General features: G+C 43.8%; 1 protein-coding gene and 1 non-coding gene across 2 annotated transcripts; both read right to left on the reverse strand.

The window, feature by feature from the left end:
* Positions 1-1,359: 1,359 nt before the first annotated feature.
* On the reverse strand, positions 1,360-1,432 carry TRNAT-GGU (transfer RNA threonine (anticodon GGU)). Its single transcript has one exon. It is a non-coding gene; the product is annotated as a tRNA-Thr (tRNA).
* Positions 1,433-11,898: 10,466 nt separating this feature from the next.
* On the reverse strand, positions 11,899-17,409 carry LOC149717027 (uncharacterized). Its single transcript, XM_089834645.1, has one exon. The coding sequence runs from the start codon at positions 17,407-17,409 to the stop codon at positions 11,899-11,901; it is 5,511 nt and encodes a 1,836-aa protein (XP_089690771.1).
* Between the last annotated feature and the right edge of the window lie 4,865 nt (positions 17,410-22,274).

Here is a 22,274-nt window from a genome sequence, read left to right on the forward strand (position 1 = left end):
TTGGCTTTCTACGTTACATTTGAGATCCCACAACACCGCTCCCGGCTGGGCTCGAACCACCAACCTATGGGTCAACAGCAGAACGCGCTAACCATTGCGCCACGGAAGCCCAAAAATTAAATGCTCGTCAGGTTTTGCGTAAAAACCTAGACTTTTTACGTCACATCTGAGACCTCACAACACCGCTCTAGGATGAGCTCGAACCACCAACCTATTGGTTAACAGCCGAACGCGCTAACCATTGAGCCACGGAAGCTCAGAAATTAAATGATTGTCACGTATTGTGGATAAGTTTTGACTTTCTACGCTACATATGAGACCCCACAACACCTCTCCCGGGTGGGCTCGAACCTTCAACCTTTCGATTAACAGCTGAACGCGCTAATCATTGCGCCACGGAAGCCCAAAAATTAAATGGTCGTCAGGTATTGTGGAAAAACCTTGACTTTTTACGTCACATCTGAGACCTCACAACACCGCTCCCGGATGGGCTCGAACTACCAAACTATTGGTTAACAGCCGAACGCGCTAACCATTGAGCCACGGAAGCTCAGAAATTAAATGGTCGTCAGGTATTGTGGAAAAACTTTGGCTTTCTACGTTACATTTGAGATCCCACAACACCGCTCCCGGGTGGGCTCGAACCACCAACCTATTGGCTAACAGCCGAACGCGCTAAACATTGAGCCACGGAAGCTCAGAAACTAAATCGTTGTCACGTATTGTGGAAAAGTTTTGACTTTTTACGCTACATCTGAGACCCCACAACACCTCTCCCGGGTGGGCTCGAACCACCAACCTTTCGATTAACAGAAGAACGCGCTAACCATTGCGCCACGGAAGCTCAAAAATTAAATGGTCGTCAGGTATTGTGGAAAAACCTTGACTTTTTACGTCACATCTGAGACCTCACAACACCGCTCCCGAAAGGGCTCAAACCACCAGTCTTTTGAATAACAGCTGAACGCGCTAACCATTGCGCCCCGGAAGCCCAAAAATTAAATGGTCGTCAGGTATTGTGGAAAAACTTTGGCTTTCTACGTTACATTTGAGATCCCACAACACCGCTCCCGGGTGGGCTCGAACCACCAACCTATTGGCTAACAGCCGAACGCGCTAACCTTTGAGCCACGAAAGCTCAGAAATTAAATGGTTGTCACGTATTGTGGAAAAGTTTTGACTTTTTACGCTACATCTGAGACCCCACAACACCTCTCTCGGGTGGGCTCGAACCACCAACCTTTCGATTAACAGCTGAATGCGCTAATTATTGCGCCACGGAAGCCCAAAAATTAAATGGTCGTCAGGTATTCTGGAAAAACTTTGGCTTTCTACGTTACATTCGTGATCCCACAACGCCACTCCCGGGTGGGCTTGAACCACCAACCTTTCGGTTACCAGCCGAACGCGCTAACCATTGCGCCACGGAAGCCCAAAAATTAAATGGTCGTCAGGTATTGTGGAAAAACTTTGGCTTTCTACGTTACATGTGAGATCCCACAACACCGCTTCCGGGTGGCCTTGAACCACCAACCTATTGGTTAACAGCCGAACGCGCTAACCATTGAGCCACGGAAGCCCAAAAATTAAATGGTCGTCAGGTATTGTGGAAAAACCTTGACTTTTTACGTAACATCTGAGACGTCACAACACCGCTCCCGGATGGGCTTGAACCACCAACCTTTCGGTTAACAGCCGAACGCGCTAACCATTGCGCCACGGAAGCCCAAAAATTAAATGGTCGTCAGGTATTGTGGAAAAATTTGGCTTTCTACGTTACATTCGAGATCCCACAACACCGCTCCCGGGTATGCTTGAAGCACCAACCTATTGGCTAACAGCCGAACGCGCTAACCATTGAGCCACGGAAGCTCAGAAATTAAATGGTTGTCAGGTATTGTGGAAAAACTTTGTCTTTCTACGTTACATTTGAGACCCCACAACCACCAACCTTTCGATTAACAGCTGAACGCGCTAACCATTGAGCCACGGAAGCTCAGAAATTAAATGGTCGTCAGGTATTGTGGAAAAACTTTGGCTTTCTACGTTACATTTGAGATCCCACAACACCGCTCCCGGCTGGGCTCGAACCACCAACCTATGGGTCAACAGCAGAACGCGCTAACCATTGCGCCACGGAAGCCCAAAAATTAAATGCTCGTCAGGTTTTGCGTAAAAACCTAGACTTTTTACGTCACATCTGAGACCTCACAACACCGCTCTAGGATGAGCTCGAACCACCAACCTATTGGTTAACAGCCGAACGCGCTAACCATTGAGCCACGGAAGCTCAGAAATTAAATGATTGTCACGTATTGTGGATAAGTTTTGACTTTCTACGCTACATATGAGACCCCACAACACCTCTCCCGGGTGGGCTCGAACCTTCAACCTTTCGATTAACAGCTGAACGCGCTAATCATTGCGCCACGGAAGCCCAAAAATTAAATGGTCGTCAGGTATTGTGGAAAAACCTTGACTTTTTACGTCACATCTGAGACCTCACAACACCGCTCCCGGATGGGCTCGAACTACCAAACTATTGGTTAACAGCCGAACGCGCTAACCATTGAGCCACGGAAGCTCAGAAATTAAATGGTCGTCAGGTATTGTGGAAAAACTTTGGCTTTCTACGTTACATTTGAGATCCCACAACACCGCTCCCGGGTGGGCTCGAACCACCAACCTATTGGCTAACAGCCGAACGCGCTAAACATTGAGCCACGGAAGCTCAGAAACTAAATCGTTGTCACGTATTGTGGAAAAGTTTTGACTTTTTACGCTACATCTGAGACCCCACAACACCTCTCCCGGGTGGGCTCGAACCACCAACCTTTCGATTAACAGAAGAACGCGCTAACCATTGCGCCACGGAAGCTCAAAAATTAAATGGTCGTCAGGTATTGTGGAAAAACCTTGACTTTTTACGTCACATCTGAGACCTCACAACACCGCTCTCGAAAGGGCTCAAACCACCAGTCTTTTGAATAACAGCTGAACGCGCTAACCATTGCGCCCCGGAAGCCCAAAAATTAAATGGTCGTCAGGTATTGTGGAAAAACTTTGGCTTTCTACGTTACATTCGAGATCCCACAACACCGCTCCCGGGTATGCTTGAAGCACCAACCTATTGGCTAACAGCCGAACGCCCTAACCATTGAGCCACGGAAGCTCAGAAATTAAATGGTTGTCAGGTTTTGCGTAAAAACCTAGACTTTTTACGTCACATCTGAGACCTCACAACACCGCTCCCGGATGAGCTCGAACCACCAAACTATTGGTTTACAGCCGAACGCGCTAACCATTGAGCCACGGAAGCTCAGAAATTAAATGGTTGTCACGTATTGTGGATAAGTTATGACTTATTACTTTACATCTGAGACCCTACAACACCTCTCTCGGTTGGGCTCGAACCACCAACCTTTCGGTTAACAGCCGAACGCGCTAACCATTGCGCCAAGGAAGCCCAAAAAATAAATGGTCGTCAGGTATTGTGGAAAAACTTTGGCTTTCTACGTTACATTTGAGATCCCACAACACCGCTCCCGGGTGGGCTCGAACCACCAACCTATTGGCTAACAGCCGAACGCGCTAAGCATTGAGCCACGGAAGCTCAGAAATTAAATGGTTGTTACGTATTGTGGAAAAGTTTTGACATTTTACGCTACATCTGAGACCCCACAAAACCTCTCCCGGGTGGGCTCGAACCACCAACCTTTCGATTAACAGCTGAACGCGCTAATTATTGCGCCACGGATGCCCAAAAATTAAATGTTCGTCAGGTATTGTGGAAAAACTCTGACATTTTACGTTACATTCGAGACGTCACAACACCGCTCCCGGGAGGGCTCAAACCACCAGTCTTTTGAATAGCAGCTGAACGCGCTAACCATTGCGCCACGGAAGCCTAAATATTAAATGGTCGTCATGTATTGTGGAAAAACTCTGACTTTTTACGTTACATCTGAGACCTCACAAAACGCTCCCGGATGGGCTCGAAAAACCAAAATTTCGGTTAAAAGCCGAAAGCGCTAGCCATTGAGCCACGGAAGCTCTGAAATTAAATGGTCGTCCGGTATTGTGGAAAAACTTTGACTTTTTACGTAACATCTGAGACCTCATAGCACCGCTCCCGGGTGTGCTCGAACCACCAACCTTTCTGTTAACAGCCAAACGCGCTAACCATTGCGCCAAGGAAGCCCAAATATTAAATATTCGTCAGGTATTGTGGAAAAACTCTGACATATTACGTCACATCTGAGAACTCACAACACCGCTCCCGGGTGGGCCCGAACCACCAACCTATTGGTTAACAGCCGAACACGCTAAACATTGAGCCACGGAAGCTCAGAAATTAAATCGTTGTCACGTATTGTGGAAAAGTTTTGACTTTTTACGCTACATCTGAGACCCCACAACACCTCTCCCGGGTGGGCTCGAACCACCAACCTTTCGATTAACAGAAGAACGCGCTAACCATTGCGCCACGGAAGCTCAAAAATTAATTGGTCGTCAGGTATTGTGGAAAAACCTTGACTTTTTACGTCACATCTGAGACCTCACAACACCGCTCCCGGATGGGCTCGAACTACCAAACTATTGGTTAACAGCCGAACGCGCTAACCATTGAGCCACGGAAGCTCAGAAATTAAATGGTCGTCAGGTATTGTGGAAAAACTTTGGCTTTCTACGTTACATTTGAGATCCCACAACACCGCTCCCGGGTTTGCTCGAACCACCAACCTATTGGCTAACAGCCGAACGCGCTAAACATTGAGCCACGGAAGCTCAGAAATTAAATCGTTGTCACGTATTGTGGAAAAGTTTTGACTTTTTACGCTACATCTGAGACCCCACAACACCTCTCCCGGGTGGGCTCGAACCACCAACCTTTCGATTAACAGAAGAACGCGTTAACCATTGCGCCACGGAAGCTCAAAAATTAAATGGTCGTCAGGTATTGTGGAAAAACCTTGACTTTTTACGTCACATCTGAGACCTCACAACACCGCTCCCGAAAGGGCTCAAACCACCAGTCTTTTGAATAACAGCTGAACGCGCTAACCATTGCGCCCCGGAAGCCCAAAAATTAAATGGTCGTCAGGTATTGTGGAAAAACCTTGACTTTTTACGTCACATCTGAGACCTCACAACACCGCTCCCGGATGGGCTCGAACTACCAAACTATTGGTTAACAGCCGAACGCGCTAACCATTGAGCCACGGAAGCTCAGAAATTAAATGGTCGTCAGGTATTGTGGAAAAACTTTGGCTTTCTACGTTACATTTGAGATCCCACAACACCGCTCCCGGGTTTGCTCGAACCACCAACCTATTGGCTAACAGCCGAACGCGCTAAACATTGAGCCACGGAAGCTCAGAAATTAAATCGTTGTCACGTATTGTGGAAAAGTTTTGACTTTTTACGCTACATCTGAGACCCCACAACACCTCTCCCGGGTGGGCTCGAACCACCAACCTTTCGATTAACAGAAGAACGCGCTAACCATTGCGCCACGGAAGCTCAAAAATTAAATGGTCGTCAGGTATTGTGGAAAAACCTTGACTTTTTACGTCACATCTGAGACCTCACAACACCGCTCCCGAAAGGGCTCAAACCACCAGTCTTTTGAATAACAGCTGAACGCGCTAACCATTGCGCCCCGGAAGCCCAAAAATTAAATGGTCGTCAGGTATTGTGGAAAAACTTTGGCTTTCTACGTTACATTTGAGATCCCACAACACCGCTCCCGGGTGGGCTCGAACCACCAACCTATTGGCTAACAGCCGAATGCGCTAACCATTGCGCCCCGGAAGCCCAAAAATTAAATGGTCGTCAGGTATTGTGGAAAAACTTTGGCTTTCTACGTTACATTTGAGATCCCACAACACCGCTCCCGGCTGGGCTCGAACCACCAACCTATGGGTCAACAGCAGAACGCGCTAACCATTGCGCCACGGAAGCCCAAAAATTAAATGCTCGTCAGGTTTTGCGTAAAAACCTAGACTTTTTACGTCACATCTGAGACCTCACAACACCGCTCTAGGATGAGCTCGAACCACCAACCTATTGGTTAACAGCCGAACGCGCTAACCATTGAGCCACGGAAGCTCAGAAATTAAATGATTGTCACGTATTGTGGATAAGTTTTGACTTTCTACGCTACATATGAGACCCCACAACACCTCTCCCGGGTGGGCTCGAACCTTCAACCTTTCGATTAACAGCTGAACGTGCTAATCATTGCGCCACGGAAGCCCAAAAATTAAATGGTCGTCAGGTATTGTGGAAAAACCTTGACTTTTTACGTCACATCTGAGACCTCACAACACCGCTCCCGGATGGGCTCGAACTACCAAACTATTGGTTAACAGCCGAACGCGCTAACCATTGAGCCACGGAAGCTCAGAAATTAAATGGTCGTCAGGTATTGTGGAAAAACTTTGGCTTTCTACGTTACATTTGAGATCCCACAACACCGCTCCCGGGTGGGCTCGAACCACCAACCTATTGGCTAACAGCCGAACGCGCTAAACATTGAGCCACGGAAGCTCAGAAATTAAATCGTTGTCACGTATTGTGGAAAAGTTTTGACTTTTTACGCTACATCTGAGACCCCACAACACCTCTCCCGGGTGGGCTCGAACCACCAACCTTTCGATTAACAGAAGAACGCGCTAACCATTGCGCCACGGAAGCTCAAAAATTAAATGGTCGTCAGGTATTGTGGAAAAACCTTGACTTTTTACGTCACATCTGAGACCTCACAACACCGCTCTCGAAAGGGCTCAAACCACCAGTCTTTTGAATAACAGCTGAACGCGCTAACCATTGCGCCCCGAAAACCCAAAAATTAAATGGTCGTCAGGTATTGTGGAAAAACTTTGGCTTTCTACGTTACATTCGAGATCCCACAACACCGCTCCCGGGTATGCTTGAAGCACCAACCTATTGGCTAACAGCCGAACGCCCTAACCATTGAGCCACGGAAGCTCAGAAATTAAATGGTTGTCAGGTATTGTGGAAAAACTTTGGCTTTCTACGTTACATTTGAGACCCCACAACCACCAACCTTTCGATTAACAGCTGAACGCGCTAACCATTGAGCCACGGAAGCTCAGAAATTAAATGGTCGTCAGGTATTGTGGAAAAACTTTGGCTTTCTACGTTACATTTGAGATCCCACAACACCGCTCCCGGGTGGGCTCGAACCACCAACCTATGGGTCAACAGCAGAACGCGCTAACTATTGCGCCACGGAAGCCCAAAAATTAAATGCTCGTCAGGTTTTGCGTAAAAACCTAGACTTTTTACGTCACATCTGAGACCTCACAACACCGCTCCCGGATGAGCTCGAACCACCAAACTATTGGTTAACAGCCGAACGCGCTAACCATTGAGCCAAGGAAGCTCAGAAATTAAATGTTCGTCAGGTATTGTGAAAAACTCTGACATTTTACGTTACATCTGAGACCTCACAACACCGCATCCCGGATGGGCTCGAACCACAAACCTATTGGTTAACAGCCGAACGCGATAACCATTGAGCCACGGAAGCTCGGAAATTAAATGGTTGTCAGGTATTGTGGATAAGTTATGACTTATTACGTTACATCTGATACCCTACAACACCTCTCCCGGTTGGGATCGAACCACCAACCTTTCGGTTAACAGCCGAACGCGCTAACCATTGCCCCAAGGAAGCCCAAACATTAAATGTTCGTCAGGTATTGTGGAAAAACCTTGAATTTTTACGTTACATTTGAGATCCCACAACACCGCTCCCGGGTGGGCTCGAACCACCAACCTATTGGTTAACAGCCGAACGCGCTAATCATTGAGCCACGGAAGCCCAGAAATTAAATGGTTGTCACGTATTGTGGAAAAGTTTTGACTTTTTACGCTACATCTGAGACCCCACAACACCTCTCCCGGGTGGGCTCGTACCACCAACCTTTCGATTAACAGCTGAACGCGCTAACCATTGCGCCACGGAAGCCCAAAAATTCAATGTTCGACAGGTATTGTGGAAAAACTCTGACATTTTATGTTACATTTGAGACGTCACAACACCGCTCCCGGGAGAGCTCAAACCACCAGTCTTTTGAATAGCAGCTGAACGCGCTAACCATTGCGCCACGGAAGCCCAAAAATTAAATGGTCGTCAGGTATTTTGGAAAAACCTTGACTTTTAACGTCACATCTGAGACGTCACAATACCGCTCCCGGATGGGCTCGAACCACCAACCTATTGGTTAACAGCCGAACGCGCTAACCATTGAGCCACGGAAGCCCAAAGTTAAATGCTCGTCAGGTATTGTGTAAAAACCTTGACTTTTTACGTCACATCTGAGACCTCACAACACCGCTCCCGGATGGGCTCGAACCACCAACCTATTGGTTAACAGCCGAACGCGCTAACCATTGAGCCACGGAAGCCCAAAGTTAAATGCTCGTCAGGTATTGTGTAAAAACCTTGACTTTTTACGTCACATCTGAGACCTCACAACACCGCTCCCGGATGGGCTCGAACCACCAACCTATTGGTTAACAGCCAAACGCGCTAACCATTGAGCCACGGAAGCTCAGAAATTAAATGGTTGTCACGTATTGTGGATAAGTTTTGACATTTTACGTTACATCTGAGACGTCACAACACCGCTCCCGGATGGGCTCGAACATTAACCTTTCGGTTAACAGCTGAACGCGCTGACCATTGCGCCACGGAAGCCCAAAAATTAAATGGTCGTCAGGTATTGTGGAAAAATTTTGGCTTTCAACGTTACATTTGAGATCCCAAAACACAGCTCCCGGGTGGGCTCGAACCACCAACCTATTTGTTAACAGCCGAATTCGCTAACCATTGAGCCAAGGAAGCTCAGAATTTAAATGGTCGTCAGGTGTTGTGGAAAAACCTTGACTTTTTACTTCACATTTGATACGTCACAACACCGCTCCCGGATGGGCTCGAACCACACACCTATTGGTTAACAGCCGAACGCGCTAACCTTTGAGCCACGGAAGCTCAGAAATTAAATGGTTGTCAGGTATTGTAGATAAGTTAAGACTTTTTACGTTACATCTGAGACCCTACAACACCTCTCCCGGGTGGGCTCGAACCTTCAACCTTTCGATTAACAGCTGAACGCGCTAATCATTGCGCCACGGAAGCCCAAAAATTAAATGTTCGTCAGGTATTGTGGAAAAACTCTGACATTTTACGTTACATCTGAGACCTCACAACACTGCTCCCGGATGGGCTCGAACCACCAACTTATTGGTTAACAGCCGAACGCGCTAACCATTGCGCCACGGAATCCCAAAATTTAAATGGTCGTCAGGTGTTGTGGAAAAAACCTTGACTTTTTACATCACATCTGAGACGTCACAACACCGCTCCCGGATGGGCTCGAACCACACACCTATTAGTTAACAGCCGAACGCGCTAACCTTTGAGCCACGGAAGCTCACAAATTAAATGGTTGTCAGGTATTGTAGATAAGTTATGACTTTTTACGTTACATCTGAGACCCTACAACACCTCTTCCGGTTGGGTACGAACCACCAACCTTTCGGTTAACAGCCGAACGCACTAACAATTGCACCAAGGAAGCCCAAAAATTTAATGGTCGTCAGGTATTGTGGCAAAACTTTGGCTTTCTACGTTACATTTGAGATCCCACACCACCGCTCCCGGGTGGGCTCGAACCACCAACCTATTGGTTAACAGCCGAACGCGCTAACCATTGAGCCACGGAATCTCAGAAATTAAATGGTTTTCACGTATTGTGGATAAGTTTTGACTTTTTACGCTACATCTGAGACCCCACAACACCTCTTCCGGGTGGGCTTGAACCACCAGCCTTTCGATTTACAGTTGAACGCGCTAATAATTGCGCCATGGAAGCCCAAAAATTAAATGTTCGTCAGGTATTGTGGAAAAACTCTAACATTTTACGTTACATCTGAGACGCCACAACACCGCTCCCGGATGGGCACGAACCACCAACCTTTAGGTTAAGAGCCGAACGCGCTAACCATTGAGCCACGGAAGCCCAAAAATTAAATGCTCGTCAGGTATTGTGTAAAAACCTTGACTTTTTGCGTCACATCTGAGACCTCACAACACCGCACCCGGATGGGCTCGAACAACCAACCTATTGGTTAACAGCCGAACGCGCTAACCATTGCGCCACGGAAGCCCAAAAGTTAAATGCTCGTCAGGTATTGTGTAAAAACCTTGACTTTTTACGTCACATCTGAGACCTCACAACACCGCTCCCGGATGGGCTCGAACAACCAACCTATTGGTTAACAGCCGAACGCGCTAACCATTGCGCCACGGAAGCCCAAAAATTAAATGTTCGTCAGGTATTGTGGAAAAACTCTGACATTTTACGTTACATCTGAGACCTCACAACACCGCTCCCGGATGGGCTCGAACCACCAACCTATTGGTTAACAGCCGAACGCGCTAACCATTGAGCCACGGAAGCTCAGAGATTAAATTGTTGTCAGGTATTGTGGATAAGTTATGACTTATTACGTTACATCTGAGACCCTACAACACCTCTCACGGTTGGGCTCGAACCACCATCCTTTCGGTTAACAGCCGAACGCGCTAACCATTGCACCAAGGAAGCCCAAAAAATAAATGGTCGTCAGGTATTGTGGAAAAACTTTGTCTTTCTACGTTACATTTAAGATCCCACAACACCGCTCCCGGGTGGGCTCGAACCTCCACCCTATTGGTTAAAAGCTGAACGCGCTAACCATTCAGCCACGGAAGCTCAGAAATTAAATGGTTGTCACGTATTGTGGAAAAGTTTTGACTTTTTACGCTACATCTGAGACCCCACAACACCTCTCCCGGTTGGGCTCGAACCACCAACCTTTTGGTTAACAGCCGAACGCGCTAACCATTGCGCCATGGAAGCCCAAAAATTAAATGTTCGTCAGGTATTGTGGAAAAACCTTGACTTTTTACGTCACTTCTGAGACCTCACAACACCGCTCCCGGATGGGCTCGAACCACCAACCTATTGGTTAACAGCCGAACGCGCTAACCATTGAGCCACGGAAGCTCAGAAATTAAATGGTCGTCACGTATTGTGGAAAAACTTTGGCTTTCTACGTTACATTTGAGATCCCACAACACCGCTCCCGGGTGGGCTCGAACCACCAACCTATTGGTTAACAGCCGAACGCGTTACCATTGCGCCACGGAAGCCCAAAAATTAAATGGTCGTCAGGTATTGTGGAAAAACTTTGGCTTTCTACGTTACGTTTGAGATCCCACAACGCCGCTCCCGGGTGGGCTCGAACCACTAACCTATTTGTTAACTGCTGAACGCGCTAACCATTGCGCCACGGAAGCTAAAAATTAAATGCTCGTCAGGTATTGTGTAAAAACCTTGACTTTTTACGTCACATCTGAGACCTCACAACACCGCTCCCGGATGGGCTCGAACCACCAACCTATTGGTTAACAGCCGAACGCGCTAACCATTGCGCCACGGAAGCCCAAAAATTAAATGTTCGTCAGGTATTAAAGTTTTCAGAGATAAATAATACTAGGTTTAATAATAAACAGTTTTAATTCAAAAAAACGAAAAGATAATTTTAACGCGGTTACAAAAAAAGGGTAGCATCCTTCTTCTACTGAATTTCTTCTTCGACTAAAAAAAAGTCCCCGTTCCCGCGTTTTCCGTATTCAATACAACAAAGCCCAAAAAAAAGAGAGAGGACCCTCTGTAGAGGTAATGTTACTATGGAATGAAAAAAACCGAACTGCGCTTATAATAGGAGAGGAGTTCGAAACTTTCAAAAAACAAGCTGGGTTTTTCTGCACTCCCGGGCCATGAGCTTGCTCATAACCAATTTAATTCATTCTTAAACTTAATCGTTAGCTTCTAATAAACACAACATCTTAATAGCTCTTCTAATAATCATTCCCGAGGGTAATTTCAAGGAGCACGATCGAATACGTCCGTCGCGACCAACATGAACTTCAAGGACCCGCGCGAGCCTCCACTGTTGCCTAGCTAACTTCTCGTCTGAGATGAGAACTACATCTCCCGACCGAATTTCACGACCCGTTTTCACGCGATGAACTTCATGAGCTGTCTTCAACTCGAGCAGGTACTCATGATTCCACCTCTGCCATAAGCGATTCAGGATCGTCTGTTGGTACTTCCATCGTTTACGCAAGTCACTGGATCTGTTGTCTAAGATCGTAGAAGGTTGAGGAATAGAGGTCAATCGTCTTCCAATAAGGAAATTCCCAGGTGTGAGAGGTTCCGGATCAGTAGAATCGTCATTCAAATAGGTGATTGGTCTACTATTGATAGTGGCCTCGGTTTCTGTCAACACCGTTACCATTTCTTCAAAGTTGAGGAAAGCATTCCCCAAAGTCTTCTTCAAAGCCATTTTTACAGATTTAACAAGACGCTCGTAAAATCCCCCATACCAGGGCGCTCGTTCAATGATAAATTTCCACTGGACACCCCGTGACCCTAGAAATTCTCCAATCTTCTTTTTGTTTAAATGCTTCCAAACGGCTATTAGCTCTCGGTTTGCCTTCTGGAATGTTTTGGCATTGTCCGAATATATCGTGTGGATCAGACCTCTTCTGGACACAAACCGTCTAAATGCCAGCAGGAAACATTCCGTGGATAAATTGGAAACCAACTCTAAATGTATGGCTCTCGTGGTTCCACAGGTGAACAAGGCTATGTACGCCTTCTCTCCCTTTCCTTCTAATCCTTTAATGTAAATAGGACCCGCGAAATCGACCCCGGTTATCATAAAGGGCGAGGATTCTTTAACTCTGTCTTTGGGGAGGGGAGCCCATTCTACGTCCATCGGTTTTACTCCCCACTTCTTGCAAATGAGACAATCACGTAGGACCCTTTTTGTGGTCTGTCTGGCCTTCGGTACCCAATACATTTCCCTCAGCTGCGTGAGGGTGGCGGCTGTACCCGTATGCATGACTTCTTGGTGGGCATGCATAATAATCATGTGGGTAAATCGGTGGTCGTTCGGGAGAAGAATAGGATGTTTGGTCTCGAAGGAGAATTCGGACTCTTGCAGTCTTCCACCTATTCGTATGACGTCATCCTCATCTAGGAAGGGTTTCCATTGCGCGATTTTTGATTTCAGTGGTAGTTCTTCCTTATTTTTAATTGCAAGATACTCTTCTTCAAAGTTTTCCCTCTGGACTAATTTGATCCAATAGAGTTTGGCTTGCCACAATTCTTCTGTGGTCAAAAAATCGCTTTTTGTTTTGTTCTTCATAGCGGTAGGAGTGTAACGCTTTACCCATGCCGTTACTCTGACCAATTTTCTTACTTCTTCGTATTTATTTAGGTTGAGTAGGGGTTCTGATTTCGTTTTGACTCCTACATAGTTTTCGGCTATTGTTTGCCGTGTAACTCTTCTTTCTTCATCTATTTTCTCTTGATCGGGTTCTATAGATTCCTTTAACCAGAATTCTCTTGCTTGACTTAACCAAGAAGGTCCGTGCCACCAGGTGGTGTTATCTTGAAGTCTTCCTATTCCTTGTCCCATACTTAACACATCAGCGGGGTTTTCCTTCCCTGTACAGTGGTTCCAAGAGTGGGGTTCCGTCAACGTTTGAATCTCTGAGACTCGGTTGGAAACGAATGGTTTCCAGTCTTCAGGAGAACCCCGTATCCAACTGATGGTTATGGTGGAATCGCTCCAGTAGTAGATATCGGCTTCTTGTATAGTAAACATCTTCCTCAACCGAGTAGTCAATCGCGCGCCGATTAATGCCCCAAGCAATTCTAATCGGGGTAGAGTCACCTTCTTAATTGGCGCTACTCGTGTCTTCGAGGCCACCATAGAGACGTGTATCTTCCCTGTCTCGGTTACGTATCGAACATACAAGACAGCCCCGTAGGCCCTCTCGCTGGCGTCCGAAAAACAATGTAATTGGCATTGTACTACTTCCTCGTCTCTATTGGGCCCGTAAAATCTAGGAATAGTTATTTTCCCCATATTCTCCAAGTCTGCGCACCATTCATGCCATTCCTGGGCTAATTCTTCCGGTAAAGGATCATCCCAATCGACTCCCCTTTGCCAGATTCTTTGTAAAAGCATCTTGATTTTCACGACAAAGGGCGAAATCAGACCCAAGGGATCAAATAACTTGGCTGATATTTTCAGTACGCTGCGCTTCGTATCTTCGAGGGTGGATAATGATTGGATTATACCAAAAACTTCATAACTAAAGTCGTCTGTTGCTGGATTCCACGGAAGTCCCAGTACTTTTCTGATAGGGCTATCTTCTAGTGACGAAACGTCAAATTCTTCCATCCTTAAGCGTTCGCGTAATCTCGAGGAGTTAGTCTGAAATTTCCTTAAATTCATTTTCGCCGCTTGGAAAATTTCTCTTGCTTCTTTGGCTATTGTATAAGCCTTCTCCTCGCTTTCTTCTCCCGATAATAAATCATCCGCAAACGTATCTCGGCCAATTACCTGGCTGGTTTCAGGGTACTGATTGGAGTACTTTCCTGCATGGTATCGTATAGTCTTCGCCAGTAAAAATGGGCTGGCTGAGACTCCAAAAAGCACGCGCGTGAATCGCAATTCTATAATCTTCCATGGTCCCTCCAACTCAACGGGTTCTTGGAACCACAGGAATCTGACAGCATTCCTATCTTCGTTGTGAATCTTGATTTGAAGGAAGGCCTTCTCGATGTCCGCTGTGATTACAACACGATGTAACCGGAACTTAACCAGTACGTCCAAGAGGTCTGGGTTAAGGTGAGGGCCTGTGAGGACACATTCATTTAGGGAAGCTTTTCCCCTTTCACGGGCTGAGCCGTCAAAGACAATCCTGACCTTCGTAGTTTCTCTTTCCATGTCAACTACCGGCCTATGAGGTAGGTAGCTAATCGGCCCTTCTTCTGACTTCTCAAAAACTGGCTCCACAATGCCTTCCTCTAAATAATAGTTGAAGGTTTTCCGGTATTCGAAGAAAAGCTCTGGGTTATTCTTGAATTGTGGTATCAGGTTGAGAAGTCTGCGCTTAGAGGCCAAATAATTGAGAGATAATTCTTCTTGGGGTTTTGACCACGGAAGCTTTACGCAGTAACGCCCGTCTTCTATCTGGACAGATTCATTGAAAACCTTGATCGCTTCTTCATCCATGGGTTTTGCTTCTGTACTCGGGTCTCGGATTCCCATTGATTCTAATTCCCAGAATCTTCTTAATTCTCTGGAAATTTCTTCTTGTTCCGGAATTTCAATACCGATGGAGTTAACACAAACTGTGCCAATTCCAACTTGGTTATCTTGATTGGAGATTTCCATCGGTCCTTGTACAATCCAACCGAAAGTACTCTCTAAAGCGGCTAATCCGTTTCCGTTTAATTTCTCGATTCGTCCAGTTATGACTCTCCAATAGAAATCAGATCCAATTAGAACTGATAGTCCTTCTTCTCTAGTCTTGTTGTAATTGGGACTATCGGCCATGGGTAGATTTTTATTCTCAAGCGCCTTCTTTATTTCTTCCCCAGGAACGTTGAACACTGCTGTGTTAATCGTGGGGGTTTCCAGGGCTACAACCTTTATCCATTTGTTTGCGTCCCTTAAGCTGCGTAAGACCACTTCCACCTTTTTGCATCTAACTCTTTTTGCCTCCTTCCCTCCGAAAGTGTGTAACTCTAGGTCAATTTCTCCCACTACCGGAAGATCCAATTTTCTTGATAACGTTTCTAGAATGAACGTCCGGTGACTTCCGCTGTCAATCAAGAGTCTTACTTCTTGAGGTTGTGATCCCCCCTCCGCTTTCGCCTTAGCCGTTTGCAAGAGAACGGAGGAGGACCATTCTCCCTCGTTCGAACCGACGGCATTGTTAGCCGTTTCGTTGCCTACGGAATTGGGGGTGGTTTCCCCTTTTTTCTCTCCTTCTGAATCTTCACATACAGCCGTGTGATGCCTTCTTTCGCATTTCTCGCATTTTAATTTTACCTTGCAAGTTCTCGCTAGGTGGCGTCCGCTGACGCATACGTAGCAACGGCCCAATTTTCTCAAGATTCCCTTCCTTTCTTCGACTTCTGTTACCTTCGGACAGGCTTCGCTCTTGTGATTTCTTTGACAAAAGAGACACGCGGACTCCGTGCTTGTAGTTAAGCTAGCGGCTGAGAACCGGTTTGGTTGTTTATTTCCATACTCGGTTCGTGGTGGCTCCGAACGTTTCCAATTTGAATTTCCCGCGCTGCTAAATTTTTGCCTTTGGGGCTGCGGGTCGCCTTTCTTGGTTCCTCCTTCATTAGCTTTAGCTAAGGCGTCCGGGCTTTTAAACGATCGCGCTCGTTCCCTACTCTGTACCTCTTTCCTTAAGAATTCCAGTAAACAAAGCAAATCTAGGCTACTGTCGTTGTCGTATCTTCGTGTGTATTCCAAACTAATGTCCTCTGGTAATTTATCCAAAAGCATTGGACATAAAATAGTTCCGTAATTCTTTGAGGCGGCTACTCCTAACGATTGCAAGCTTTTCACCTCCACTTCACACTTATCAAAAAATCTTCTCAGCCCCGTCACATCTCTCGGATTTTCAATCGACTCCAAATGCCTTAAATTATTGATATGAGTTCTCACTCTAGATTCCTTGCTTCCGAAACGGCCCTTTAATAAGTCAATAGCGTGATAGTAATTTTCTTCACCTAAATCTAGGCCTCTAATGACGTTTGCCGCGATTCCCTCCAGATACGATCTGAGGTAGCAAAACTTGTTAACTGGATGCAGTCCTTCATTGTTGTGAATTGCTACCTCATATAAGAACCAAAAATTTGTCCATTTATCTTCGTCACCATCAAATTTAGGTATTTCGAGTTTCGGAAGGTTTGTGACTTGGTTCAAATTTACTAGGCTATTTGTGCCGTGACGGCTCTCTTCTTGTGGGGGTATTGGTTGATTTTGATTTGATACGAAAGGTGGTGTATTTACCGTCAATGGGAAAGTAGTTTGGATGGGATTTGATATCACGTTCCTTTGTCCTGTTTGGATGATTGTTGAATCTGACTGAGCAGCTGATAAGGAGTCTTGGGTCGGTTTAAGGAATTCTTCTATCTTGTATGTAGCAATTAAAATTGCTTCTTGAACTTCTTCGGATTTATAGATGTCTTCTTCCATGTCTTCAACATCTATCGAGTTTTGGATATATTCGTCCATTTCTACGAGGGCTTTTCCTTTCTCCTTTATTTGTTGAAGCCATGCTCGTAATTTTTCCTTGTCCGGCCCGTTTGGTTGATCCCTTTCGTCCTTGAATTTATTTAAAATTCTTGTAACTTGCCCCCTGGCCGCGGCTCTCTTCTTTGCTAATCGTTTGAGTCCTTCATCTTCATAAAATTGTTCTTCGTTATTTTGTTTATCCGCCATAGTACCTTCTTGTGTTTATTCTCGTTGAAAAGGTATCCTAATTAAGTCGCGCCTTCGTTCGTGTTAAATATATTTAATTACGCAATTTAATTCCGCCTAATCTAAAGGATATCCCCGAGTTTTCGGCACCATAAAGTTTTCAGAGATAAATAATACTAGGTTTAATAATAAACAGTTTTAATTCAAAAAAACGAAAAGATAATTTTAACGCGGTTACAAAAAAAGGGTAGCATCCTTCTTCTACTGAATTTCTTCTTCGACTAAAAAAAAGTCCCCGTTCCCGCGTTTTCCGTATTCAATCCAACAAAGCCCAAAAAAAAAGAGAGAGGACCCTCTGTAGAGGTAATGTTACTATGGATGGAAAAAAACCGAACTGCGCTTATAATAGGAGAGGAGTTCGAAACTTTCAAAAAACAAGCTGGGTTTTTCTGCAGGTATTGTGGAAGAACTCTGACATTTTACGTTACATCTGAGACCTCACAACACCGCTCCCGGATGGGCTCGAACCACCAACCTATTGGTTAACAGCCGAACGCGCTAACCATTGAGCCACGGAAGCTCAGAGATTAAATGGTTGTCAGGTGTTGTGGATAAGTTATGACTTATTACGTTACATCTGAGACCCTACAACACCTCTCTCGGTTGGGCTCGAACCACCAACCTTTCGGTTAACAGCCGAACGCGCTAACCATGGCGCCAAGGAAGCCCAAAAAATAAATGGTCGTCAGGTATTGTGGAAAAACTTTGTCTTTCTACGTTACATTTGAGATCCCACAACACCGCTCCCGGGTGGGCTCGAACCACCACCCTATTGGTTAAAAGCTGAACGCTCACCATTCAGCCACGGAAGCTCAGAAATTAAATGGTTGTCACGTATTGTGGAAAAACTTTGGCTTTCTACGTTACATTTGAGATCCCACAACACAGCTCCCGGGTGGGCTCGAACCACCAACCTATTTGTTAACAGCCGAACGCGTTAACCATTGCGCCACGGAAGCCCAAAAATTAAATGGTCGTCAGGTATTGTGGAAAAACTTTGGCTTTCTACGTTACGTTTGAGATCCCACAACGCCGCTCCCGGGTGGGCTCGAACCACTAACCTATTTGTTAACTGCTGAACGCGCTAACCATTGCGCCACGGAAGCCCAAAAATTAAATGCTCGTCAGGTATTGTGTAAAAACCTTGACTTTTTACGTCACTTCTGAGACCTCACAACACCGCTCCCGGATGGGCTCGAACCACCAACCTATTGGTTAACAGCCGAACGCGCTAACCATTGCGCCACGGAAGCCCGAAAGTTCAATATTCGTCAGGTATTGTGGAAAAACTCTGACATTTTATGTTACATCTGAGACGTCACAACACCGCTCCCGGAAGGGCTCAAACCACCAGTCTTTTGAATAGCAGCTGAACGCGCTAACCATTGCGCCACGGAAGCCCAAAAATTAAATGGTCGTCCGGTATTGTGGAAAAACCTGGACTTTTTACGTAACATCTGAGACCTCATAGCACCGCTCCCGGGTGTGCTCGAACCACCAACCTTTCTGTTAACAGCCGAACGCGCTAACGATTGCGCCACGGAAGCCCCAAAATTAAATGGTCGTCCGGGTTTGGGGAAAAACCTGGACTTTTTACGTCACATCTGAGACTTCACAACACCGCTCCTGGATGGGCTCGAACCACCAACCTATTGGTTAACAGCCGAACGCGCTAACCATTGAGCCACGGAAGCTCAGAAATTAAATGGTTTTCACGTATTGCGGAAAAGTTTTGACTTTTTACGCTACATCTGAGACCCCACAACACCTCTCTCGGGTGGGCTCGAACCTTCAACCTTTCGATTAACAGCTGAACGCGCTAATCATTGCGCCACGGAAGCCCAAAAATTAAATGGTCATCAGGTATTGTGGAAAAACATTGGCTTTCTACGTTACGTTTGAGATCCCACAACACCGCGCCCGGGTGGGCTCGAACCACCAACCTATTGGTTAACAGCCGAACGCCCTAACCATTGCGCCACGGAAGCCCAAAAATTAAATGATCGTCAGGTATTGTGGAAAAACTTTGGCTTTCTACGTTACATTTGAGATCCCACAACGCCGCTCCCGGGTGGGCTCGAACCACTAACCTATTGGTTAACAGCCGCACGCGCTAACCATTGAGCCACGGAGGCTCAGAAATACCATTTTCAAAATCGACGTTTCTCGACCAGAGAAGCACATTTTGAGAATTTTTTCACTATTTTAAAATATATAACCACTGAAACCATTATTTTTGAATTTTTTGCTTTAATTCAAGCAAATGTAATGATATTCATTCAAAAAACTGTTCAAATTCAATTTTCAGTAAGAAATCGTTGTCACGGATTTTGTATCTTGAAGAAAAAAATCATGCGATTTTTTCGGTACACTTTTGAATGCATTTTTTTCTGCACAAATTTTTGACCGAATTCAGCTTAATTACCTATAAAATATTCCTTAAAAGTGATTTCATCTTGATTGATCAATAAATGAAAATATACCTCGATTTTTAATTCCATTTTCAAAATCGACCTTTCTCGACCAGAGAAGCACATTTTGAGTATTTTTTGAAACTTTGAAACTTTGAAAGTTTTTGAAACATTTTCATTATTTTCAAATATAACCACTGAAACCCTTATTTTTGTACTTTTTGCTTTAATTCAAGCAAATGTAACGATATTTATTCAAAAAACTGTTCAAATTCAATTTTCAGTAAGAAATCGTTGTCACGGATATTGTATCTTGAAGAAAAAAAACATGCGATTTTTTCGGTACACTTTTGACTGCATTTTTTTCTGGACAAATTTTTGACCGAATTCAGCTTAATTACCTATAAAATACTCATTAAAAGTGACTTCATCTTGATTGATCAATAAATAAAAATGTACCTCGATTTTTAATACCATTTTCAAAATCGACGTTTCTCGACCAGAGAAGCACATTTTGAGAATATTTTCACTATTTTCAAATATAACCACTGAAACCATTATTTTTGTATTTTTTGCTTTAATTCAAGCAAATGTAACGATATTCATTCAAAAAACTGTTTGAATTCAATTTTCAATAAGAAATCGTTGTCACGGATTTTGCATCTTGAAGAAAAAAAACATGCGATTTTTTCGGTACACTCTTGAATGCATTTTTTTCTGGACAAATTTTTGACCGAATTCAGCTTAATTACCTATAAAATACTCATTAAAAGTGATTTCATCTCGATTGATCAATAAATAAAAATGTACCTCGATTTTTAATACCATTTTCAAAATCGACGTTCTCGACCAGAGAAGCACATTTTGAGAATATTTTCACTATTTTCAAATATAACCACTGAAACCATTATTTTTGTACTTTTTGCTTTAATTCAAGCAAATGTAACGATATTCATTCAAAAAACTGTTTGAATTCAATTTTCAATAAGAAATCGTTGTCACGGATTTTGCATCTTGAAGAAAAAAAACATCCGATTTTTTCAGTACACTCTAGAATGCATTTTTTTCTGGACAAATTTTTGACCGAATTCAGCTTAATTACCTATAAAATACTCATAAAAGTGATTTCATCTCGATTTTCAATAAATAAAAATGTACCTCGATTTTTAATACCATTTTCAAAATCGACGTTTCTCGACCAGAGAAGCACATTTTGAGAATTTTTTCACTATTTTCAAATATAACCACTGAAACCATTATTTTTGTACTTTTTGCTTTAATTCAAGCAAATGTAACGATATTCATTCAAAAAACTGTTCAAATTTAATTTTCAGTAAGAAATCGTTGTCACGGATTTTGTATCTTGAAGAAAAAAAACATGCGATTTTTTAGGTACACTTTTGAATGCATTTTTTTCTGCACAAATTTTTGACCGAATTCAGCTTAATTACCTGCAAAATACTCATTAAAAGTGATTTCATCTTGATTGATCAATAAATGAAAATATACCTCGATTTTTAATTCCATTTTCAAAATCGACCTTTCTCGACCAGAGAAGCACATTTTGAGTATTTTTTGAAACTTTGAAACGTTGAAAGTTTTTGAAACATTTTCATTATTTTCAAATATAACCACTGAAACCCTTATTTTTGTACTTTTTGCTTTAATTCAAGCAAATGTAACGATATTTATTCAAAAAACTGTTCAAATTCAATTTTAAGTAAGAAATCGTTGTCACGGATTTTGTATCTTGAAGAAAAAAAACATGCGATTTTTTCAGTACACTCTAGAATGCATTTTTTTATGGACAAATTTTTGACCGAATTCAGCTTAATTATCTATAAAATACTCATAAAAGTGATTTCATCTCGATTATCAATAAATAAAAATGTACCTCGATTTTTAATACCATTTTCAAAATCGACGTTTCTCGACCAGAGAAGCACATTTTGAGAATTTTTTCACTATTTTCAAATATAACCACTGAAACCATTATTTTTGTACTTTTTGCTTCAATTGAAGCAAATGTAACGATATTCATTCAAAAAACTGTTCAAATTCAATTTTCAGTAAGAAATCGTTGTCACGGATTTTGTATCTTGAAGGAAAAAAACATGCGATTTTTTCGGTACACTTTTGAATGCATTTTTTTCTGCACAAATTTTTGACCGAATTCAGCTTAATTACCTATAAAATATTCCTTAAAAGTGATTTCATCTTGATTGATCAATAAATGAAAATATACCTCGATTTTTAATTCCATTTTCAAAATTGACCTTTCTCGACCAGAGAAGCACATTTTGAGTATTTTTTGAAACTTTGAAACTTTGAAAGTTTTTGAAACATTTTCATTATTTTCAAATATAACCACTGAAACCCTTATTTTTGTACTTTTTGCTTTAATTCAAGCAAATG

The sequence above is a fragment of the Phalangium opilio genome, unplaced genomic scaffold (assembly GCF_054372755.1).
Source record: "Phalangium opilio isolate 3A_F unplaced genomic scaffold, DU_Popi_V2 ptg000003l_1, whole genome shotgun sequence".
Classification (NCBI taxonomy): Eukaryota; Metazoa; Arthropoda; class Arachnida; order Opiliones; family Phalangiidae; genus Phalangium; species Phalangium opilio.

Coding starts and splice junctions, on each gene's coding strand:
- LOC149717027 (XM_089834645.1), bottom strand. CDS start 17,409: ATGGCGGATAAACAAAATAACGAAGAACAATTTTATGAAGATGAAGGA.